This window comes from Larimichthys crocea, chromosome VIII (assembly GCF_000972845.2).
Source record: "Larimichthys crocea isolate SSNF chromosome VIII, L_crocea_2.0, whole genome shotgun sequence".
Lineage (NCBI taxonomy): Eukaryota > Metazoa > Chordata > Actinopteri > Sciaenidae > Larimichthys > Larimichthys crocea.
In genome coordinates, this window is record NC_040018.1 from 18,373,593 (window position 1) to 18,383,311 (window position 9,719).

A 9,719-nucleotide genomic window follows, 5' to 3' on the forward strand; every position below is an offset into this window, starting at 1 on the left:
AAAATGCTTCGGGTTGAATGTGATAAAAGTGTTGACTTGAGTTTGGCTGTAGGTGGCTGTGGAAAATATTCTCTCAGAGGGGTTGTAACTGTTCCCCACAGTAGACAGAATAACCTGTGATTATCAGTTTCAAGCAGACAAACAGCTGAAACTAGAGCAGAATGCACAGACACACACACGCACACACACACACACACACACACACACACACACACACACACACACACACACACACACACACACACACACACACACAAACATGTACCTCTGAGTTTGAAGGGTTGGACTCTTTCCTGTACTCTCTTTTCTTACTTTCTGTTTTCATCAAAAGGCAGGTGGTCTGTATCAGATCAGTATCAACTCTGTTGAAGTACTCTCTCTCTCTCTCTCTCTCTCTGTCTCTCACTCTCTCTTTCCTATTCCATCCCATTACCATTGGCTATCCTATCCTGACCTCTGACCTGTGCACTTCATGCTTGCATTAGCTGCATCTAGCATACTCACACTGAAGCTGAGGTTGCAAGCGTCAGCTCGGCTGGAAGTGCTCGGTCAAAACCGGCCAAGAAGAAACATCCTTTGTCATGGCTCCCTCTAAATTATTAAGTTCTAATAATGAATGTATTTACATGGAAACATATTCCTAATCATTATTCAGGAAACAGGCTTAAGTGTCACTGTGTTGAGTTCAGCCAAGATAAAAAAGGACTGTTGAAGATTTATAGGGTGTATAGAGTGTATTATAAGTGTCACAGCCTGTGTCATTTTCAGCCAGTGACTTGTCTGAGATACCGTACCTGCAACTGGAAGAGAGTTAGAGTATGCTAGTTTGGGGAGTGGGAGTTAGTTTGCAGTAAAACCTGTGTAGAGTTGGCTAATAAAAGTTAACTAGGTTAAATATACAGTACTAGAATCAAACAGTATAAAACATGATATAACTGTGATATTTTCCCTCGATGATATGTTGACAGTTAGGTAATAGAGTAGAGACCAGCCTTGTGAGAACCAAAGCCGCCTCTAAGAAAAAAACAGTTCGGAAAGTGCTCCTTTTAAAGTGTGACACATTGCTTTAGACTATGTTTTATGCTATATATCGCAAACACTGGCTGATTAGGCTCATAAGTTGTTGTTTGGCAAGGTGTGTTCATTTTCTTCCTAAGAGTGCCCCTCACATTAAGTTATGCTCCTTTTGGTCACGGTCACGTAGGTCCACCTGCCCTACAGGGATTTATATATTCCACTAGGAAAATAAGGTCACCTCTGTCTAGCTCTATAGATGTTGCCAATCACTATCCTGGGGAAAATAAAAGAAAGTAAACATCAGTGAAGGCCCATTACATGACTGGCCTTGTTCACGGCGTTGCTGTGCATGGCAGGGATACACACACTAGCAATTTTTGTTGGGCAAGGCTCTACTCTTCATGCAGAATACAAAGGCTTTAATTTCTAGATATTTTTACATTTTCCGTGCTCCATAGTTCAGTACTCTAGAATAAAAGTATTCACTAGGCAGCACAGACGGTGACTGAAACACAGAGAGAGACTGGGCAAGAAAGAGAATGACAGAGAGGAGAAATGACAGAGTAAAAGAAGAAGGCATGAATTAAAACTTAAGGAATATTTTAAAATGTTAAAAATGAAGCCAGTATGGACAGTTGAGTGGAGGTTTCAAGCACGTAAGTTTCTTTGTGCTGACATATCACACCTATAAAATAGCAGGTTGATTTCAAGCAGTGGAATATTATCAGAATTATTAAGAGTTAAGGATATATAGACAGCTGTATATGAGGGTTGAGTTTTCCTTGATCTAATCTGCTGGTGTGAAACAGTATCATAGCCACAGAATGGAAATGGATAGAAACTCTTGAAGCTAACATTCTTGGTTATTCGGCTAGTTTATAGTAGCCCTTACTCTATGCAGGACATGGCTAGAGTGCAAAGATAGATAAAAAAAAATCATTGTTTAAAATCTATGATCTATGATTTTTTTTAATGCTTTTGACAAGAGAGACAGAAGGAAGTATCTATCTGTGCTAAATCTATGAGTAACACCAGGCAATGTCCTATCTATCTTTAGTAATTCCATGAACACAGTGCTGAGGGGCAAAACATGCTGTCCTCCTGCTAATGAAGCTTTCAGCCCTGCGCCACAACCACACAATGACAGCTGGCAGGGGAGGGGCAGGAACTACACGCCATGAAATAAGAGGGGGTAAAAATTGATTAGCAATTTTCATTTGCGCTAAGCTAAACAAAAGAAGGCTGCTGCCCTACTCTGCATATCATCATGGGGTGGGAGAGGAGGAGGGTAGGTAGTGTTGATGGTGTTGGGGTGGGATGGGAAGTGATCTTCCAGAGCTCAAGGCATCTATTGTTTAGTTAGAGAGGATGTGGGTGTGGGGGAGCAAAGGGGGATTCGGAACGGGGAAACAAGAAGACTGGGGATGGGGAAAGATTGACAAGAGGGAAGACAGCAGGGATGTTGAGGACAGAAGAGAAAAGGAGGAAAGGGGAGAAAGTGAAGGAGAGGACAGAAAGAAGGAGGGAGCGACGAGTAAGGTGGGGGAGGAGGCAGTGGGGTTAAAGAGAGTAAAGTAGAGAGGGGTGGGAGAACTGGAGGAGACACAGGGAGGGAACTACTGAAGGACAGAGTTATGGGAGACAACAAGGAAAGGGTTAAAGAATGGCGTTAGGGATGAAAGAGATGGAAAGGAGGAAGAGAACGGGAAGGATGAGGGTGAGGGAAAGAGCGTAAGCGTTGCAGAGAGACCAAGAGCAAAAGGTCAAAAGACATGAGGGAAGCCTTTGAAAGAAGACTTATTTATTTTCATTTCATTAATTTGTTTGATAGGACAGAACACACACACACACACACACACACACATTATCCCAGATGTAGATTGAATGTGTATTCACGTCCATGGTCAGAGACTTGATTGGGAACTGCTAGTGATGTGCAATTGGGAGATGAGACAAAAAATATAGAGACAAAAAGGTAATGAAGTGGGGGAAGTCTGAAAGGACAGAGGAAGAAAGAACTGGGTGAGAAGAGTGAGTGTGGTGTCCAAGAGTTCATGACCAATTCTGAAAATTAAAGTTGGACCAGGACAGAGTCACAACACTCTCTGAAAAACAAAAGCAGGGCAAGTGGCAGGGGACAAATGACAACACTCTCACTTTTAAGTTATTAAAGCAACTGAATACAGAGTCTGACAATGGAGAAATTTGCCAACACTGAGGGAAAAAAACTGCTGTACGTCTGCAGTACTGCGGCCAAGCCATGTTGTTGTATGAGCAGTTTTCTTGAAGGGTTTTTTGGCATGACCAGGATGCATGATGGTTTATTAACGGTGACGCAAGTGCACCTTTGTGTGTGCATGTGTGTGTGTTTGTGATTTCAGCAGGTTGTCATTAATTTTTTGCAGCTTAAACACATGCACACACACACACACACACACACACACACACACACACACACACACACACACACACACACACACACACACACACAAAGTAATAAATGCAAAAAAGGCGAGAAAAATAGCAGCTGGTAAGTGAGTGAGAGGAGGAAAAAAATCAACAACTTTTAACCAAAACACTGTACACAACTCTAAATTTAATTTTCTGCAAGATTAAGCACAATAATGACTAGCTTTATAAAAACCCATAACTAATGGCTTCCAATGAGCCAATCTATAGGCATTGATCTGCTCAGTATCTCATAGACTTGCAGTGCGGAGCCTATAAATGAAGGAGGGAAGAGGCGAAAGACAAAAAGAAAGGTACAGGAAGACTATATGGAGAAAGATGAGAGTGGAAGAGGGGAGAGGAGGAGAAGTGGGTGGTGAGAGAGAGAGAGAGAGAGAGAGCGAGAGAGGGAGAGAGAGAGACAGAGAGAGAGAGAGAGAGAGAGGCAGAGAGAGAGAGAGAGAGAGAGAGGCAGAGAAAAAGTGAGGGTGAAAGGAAAGAAACAGATGAGAGGCACAAAGGGGGAGAAAAGTACAGAGAAAAGGTGAGTGCAGGGAAGGGAAGACAAAAGGGTTTAATCTTTAGTATATTTGGCTCTAAAGAACACATAGTGGTTTATTAAGCTGTTTATTGTATGTCACATTAACAAAAACATTACGCCCTCAGAAACACACATGTCCACCAGCCACTGACCCAGTGTTGTTCTGTCTCTTATGAATCTCCAAACTTAATAAAAGTCCAAATCACTGGAGAAGCACCTTAAAACTTTCTTCTTTGCAAGAAAACTCCAGTTTTCGAGAGTCCTGTGGGAATGTGAACCCCATCTACGAAGGCTCAGACCTTAATGCAGCGGCCCAGGTCCAGCTTTGCTGCATGTCATTTCCCCTCTCTGTACCTCCTTTCCTGACTCTCTCAAGTTGTCTCTGTCCAACACAGGCTGTACATCCATCCATCTTTGTACATCCATACAAGTATAACACAATGAATGCATTAAATGAGAGTCTGTCCAAAAGTGTGTGCTGATAAATTAATTATCGTGTCTCACCCCTATCTATGACAGCAGTCTTTTCACTCCTTTGAGTGTTCAGAACAGGAATGAACGTTTTTGCCTTCAAACATGATTGAACAAAACATTGTAAGTACTAGTTTGTTTTTGAGTATAACCCAGGCTTTGCATTTGACAGCTAGTTAGAAGCTTAGTTATTACCAAATACACACCCAAGTGTAGACACGGACACTAACCAAGCACAGTATTATACAAATCACTGCCATATGTCACTGCTCTTTAAAATTATAATGACTATCATCTACCTAGTGTTTGCACTAATCCTGTAACAACAGCTCTGTCTTTGTGTGTAAAAAGCAGAAAGGCACAACCAAACAAGAACACACCAGCTGGCGTTAAAACAAATATGTCACAATGTCAAAATCATCATTATATTTTTTAAAGGTTATTAGAGCAATTAGCTATCTAGTGGTATTCTACATTGCTAATCCTACACTTGACAGCTTTTTAGAGGCGCGCTGACTTAGAAATAAAGGTGGTGGCATGTGAGGAGGAGGAGGTGGAGGAGGGAGGGAAATGAAACAATCCTCTGCTGAGAACGCACAGAAGCTTAAATCCGGAGAGGGCTGCTTGCGTTAATCCCCATGGATTAAGCTTCTAAATACTCCTATTCAAGCCAATTAATTCATGCATATATCTGTCTCCAGCTCTTTTCGTGTCATTTAAGATGATGGAGGGCGACTTCCTGGGAAATAAGGAGGAGGGTGGATACGTATGTACATTAATGCACACAGGGCTCTCTCTTCAGGACCATGTGGCTACATACATCCTGATGCGGCACACACGTACATACATGCACATACACTACATTGCAGAGGTGTACATTAAGAACTGAAGGGGGAAATGATGGCAGGAGGGTGGGGATTGAGAGGGGCCTCCAAAAGTTGACTGACATATTCTAACAGCTGAATACTAATCACGAGATCAACCTCTGAAATCTACAGGATTTCACTGGGGCTCCTGGCTGGGAGAAGCATAAAAAGGATTAGCAGTAAATACAGAGAGCTTATAGAGAACAGAGAGACATCAGTGGACAGACTCAACAACTTGAAACAAAAGGTTGTGATAAAGAAGGAGGGGTGCTAAGATGGCAAAAGGGATCCAAGTGGAGAGTGGACTGACACAAAATTATGTAAATTATTTTTGGTAGGGTTTCGTTAGGATAGTAAAAATGGGCACAGTCATACAAGCAAATACAGATGCAGTTTCCTACAATTACTAGCTGATATAAACTGATGTATCTGGCTGGCAGCCACAGTTCAGGTTGATACTGGTTATTGGGAGGAAGGAAGAAAACAAAAGAATGAAAAGTGAAATATATAATAGTGTGTTGTTTTTGGTTTTACCATCATTAGGTATACCAAAAGCTCAAAAGTGAAACAATACCTCTGTCCTCTTTAGGAGTAACTCTACTCGTCTATGTTTCTATTATGGAGTGCACAAATAAAAATATGAAGGTTACAAAAGAAAAAAAGAAAAAAAAATAAGAGAAAGAAAGTTATCAAATTAATACTCTTGGGACATTGTTACATGAATTTCCTGTTTGCAGTGATGTCACTAATAATATGCTGTCCCTAATGACATCATCAGGGCCTGAAGTGGACTGCAGTCTGTAGTGTTTCAGAAGCCTCAAGTCTCTGATTACCAATCTGTGTGTGTGTGTGTGTGTGTGTGTGTGTGTGTGTGTGTGTGCGCGCGCACGAGTGTGCGTGTACACACAGGCTGGCAGGCAGCAACCGCTGCATGGAGTATTAATAGGAACTCACATCACCCAGAAAGCTCACATCAGGGTTGCGTCTATGATCAAATTACATCCTCCAGACGACATCTAAGGCTTGAAGGTAATGCTATACAGTATTCTGATTACCAAAAAAGTAACTAAAGTAACCTCTATAATTTTTTATTTTTTTTAAAATAAAGATTTTGAAATATGCAAGTTACACAATCCTCTACATAAACTAAACAACCCTCAGATGGATGACATATAGTGGACAAAAATAACGGGGAAAGCTCAGGGCTCAAACTGCACTTAAAAACTCAGAAGCCAGGGCTCAGCCACAAGTAAATACACGTTATACAGCCAAACAAACAGGTACAAACATGTGAGATTAATAACATGTATCATTGGCTTCCCACTGACAGCAGATATTACTGGGTACTGCTGGGTACAGCTGAGAGTTTGTCGAACAGTTCCCAAACCAACACCAACAACATCTGCAGAATCAGCACCTTGGAGCCTCAGAGTGCAGCCTTGACAAAACCTGTATCATATAAAATTGAACCACTGGTGAGATTAGCTGGCTGTGTTCAGGGTCTATCTAGCCCTGACTCAACATTGCATTAGTCAACATGTAAAAGACTGAAGAGTTCACTGTCTGATGATAACTGAAGGATTGACAACAACTTTACAAAGGAGCTCCAGCATTGTGGATGTTTACTAACACAGCAGGTCAGTACTCCTCTTTGTGCCAGTGCAATTTCTAAGGCAGGCTAGGACAACCAGCAGGTGATAATCAGTAACACAAAATAATTAAGTTACACATCAATAATTCCTCTGGGGGAATTCATGCTCTACATTGCACCCATGCTACATATTTAGGAACAGACCAACTCCACTTCTGATTTCAGTGACAGGAAACAAATGCAAACACGGAGAAAACATACAGATTCCACAAAAGAAAGGGCCGAGTTGGCCCCTCAGTGCACATCACTGTCAATGCTTAACTTCAAAATAGTAAACACTGCCAATAAATAAATCAGTGAAAAAATGCTAATAAAATATAATAAAAAAATTAGCATTGCTTGCTAATTAATAATAATAATAATAATAATAATAGAATACCCAAGGACAGCAAAGATAAAATGGACGCTTACAAATTTCCACAACATCCTATTTTGTACATTAAAATTATTATATTTGTATCACATTTAAAAACAATATGATCTAAGCTCATTGTCTGAAACATTAAAATTGAATAAAGAAATCAACAAACAAGGTCTATTTTGATCCACACATTATTTATTCCCACTACAAGCTTGTAAACCTATCAGAGTATTGCAAGTTGTTTCTGTCTTGATCATTTAACCAGAAAAGCAGCTCATAACTATGAGTTGGTAGCACTGCTCCTCTTACCTGATGTTCTTCAGGTAACTGCTGTAAGGTGTGCTCAGTCCTCATACTGTAATAAGGTTAGACGAAAAATGAGTGTAGCTGGAAAACTCTTGTCAGATTTATACTGCAACAAGTGGTGGAAAAAAATGGGACACACATGGCAAGACACAGTAGGAGACTGACCAGCAGCATTTCAAGGGTGTAGACCTGTAGAACTCATATGAATGGAAAACATCACACTACTTTTACATCTCTTACTCTCAGTCCCATGCTCTGTCTCGCCTTATCCTCCCAATTCTCTCTTTCTTTTAACGGTCACTCTGACTCTCTTTCACTCTGATCTGACATCAGTCTCTCTGATTGGTCGACCCAGCTTGTGCACTAACCAGTGACATGCTTTAATTATTGAGCGGCTGACCTCAATTGGTTGGCTGGAACGGCTTAAAACACATTTCACCACATACAAACACACTGTGTGCACATACACAGCCATCCATTTGCACACCACACTCACACACTTACACAATCTCACTACATACTGCACACTTACATGCTCACCCTGGGGACAGTTTCTAAAGTCTAAATATATATACTGTGGACAACATCAACTCTGCCTGTTACTCCTCTTAGTCCATTGATGCTAAGAGCATTAGTTAAGATAAGACTCATATATTTACTATGGACTGTGATACAATATACAATATTATGCATAAAAACATGATCCTTAAAGATCTGTCATTAGCAAAACATGTTAGTTTGTGGAATGACTATTAGACTACGATTGTGTGTAACCTATTTACAGTATAGCCTAGCTTAAATTGCAGGTATCTGTGGAGACTAGTGTAGACAGACACAGAATGCTTTTCACTTATTCTCTCATACTTTGTCATAGAATTTAAATGTAGATACCTGTGTGCAGTAGTTTCGGGGCTACCATAGTTATTCTATAGTATTCTTAGTGCAATGTTTACTACGGAAAGAGACACACAGTGCTGTGCTCTAGTACCACTGTTTAAACAATGTAGAACATGTATGGAGAGTAAGGAAATTTATACCACTCAGACATTCAGTTTAGTGTTTCAAACATACATGCCTTCATGAGGGGATTCATTATTATTTATGTGCAGTGTATTACATAACATGCTGTCAAATTAAACTGCTGAGTGAAGCTCTAATAACAACACAAAAAGAAGAAATGGCATTAATAATTTATGCTGACAGACAGCACCTCATAAGTGCTGCTAATGTGTAACATTAATGGTTATCACAGTTCATTTGCCGGTTATGCACTGTATATAGTAGCAGCTTTAAAGGGTTTCCTTTAAAGGTACAAGGAGTTAAAATGTTTGACATTATTTATGATATAACACTGATGTTGACTGGAAACATGAATCCTGTGATATGCCTGCAAGAAAGAGAAATGATATACATCCTTTGGTATGCTATCTACAGTATGCACTTAGTATGCTATAATTTAATTTCTAAATATACCCTGGAAAGTATGATCTCTGTCACACTTGTCTCCCTACAAATGATCAAACACAGTAGTTGATACTGGACATGTGATATCCACATTGCTTCATAAGACATGATGCAACCAGGGCATTTTTAGATTAGGGTGTGATGGTATCCTATCTAGAATATTGAATGCCTTTCCACTGGTTGAGCTAAATGCGAGAGGAGAGAGTATTTTACCTGCCTGCCAACCTCATGATGTCAACCGTTTGACACTTAATGCAATAAAATGGCACACGCCTTCAGTAATGACATTCATCTCGAGAACGCCTTCGGAAACATGAGTGACAAGTTGACTCTCATTATATTTTGATGAGTGTAACCCAACTGGGCTCCATGGCATGCTGTGTGGCTTGTGGCCTGTGATTAGTTACAAATAGTTCAATGGGTCACACCGCTTGGCACTGATCCCGAGACCTTGCAGGGTTTGAACATCCATCCCCCAAACCACAAGCCCACTTCAAATACAGTAGCCGAATTAGTTCGGCAGGTAAACAGTGTTTGTTTGTCTTTAAACTATCAGGCGACTGCGGTAAGATAATCAGTTAGTAGTAATTAATT

General features: G+C 40.5%; 1 protein-coding gene across 1 annotated transcript in view; it reads right to left on the reverse strand.

Annotated features, from left to right (window-relative positions):
- Positions 1–7,936, reverse strand: part of esrrga (estrogen-related receptor gamma a) — a 138,312-nt gene extending 130,376 nt beyond the window's left edge. The window contains exons 1-2 of the mRNA XM_019262433.2: positions 7,827–7,936; positions 7,665–7,710 (exon numbers count right to left, since the gene is read on the reverse strand). Of these exons, the coding sequence (XP_019117978.2) occupies positions 7,665–7,709 (45 nt within the window). The 5' untranslated portion in view covers position 7,710; positions 7,827–7,936. The remainder of the gene's footprint in view (positions 1–7,664; positions 7,711–7,826) is intronic.
- Between the last annotated feature and the right edge of the window lie 1,783 nt (positions 7,937–9,719).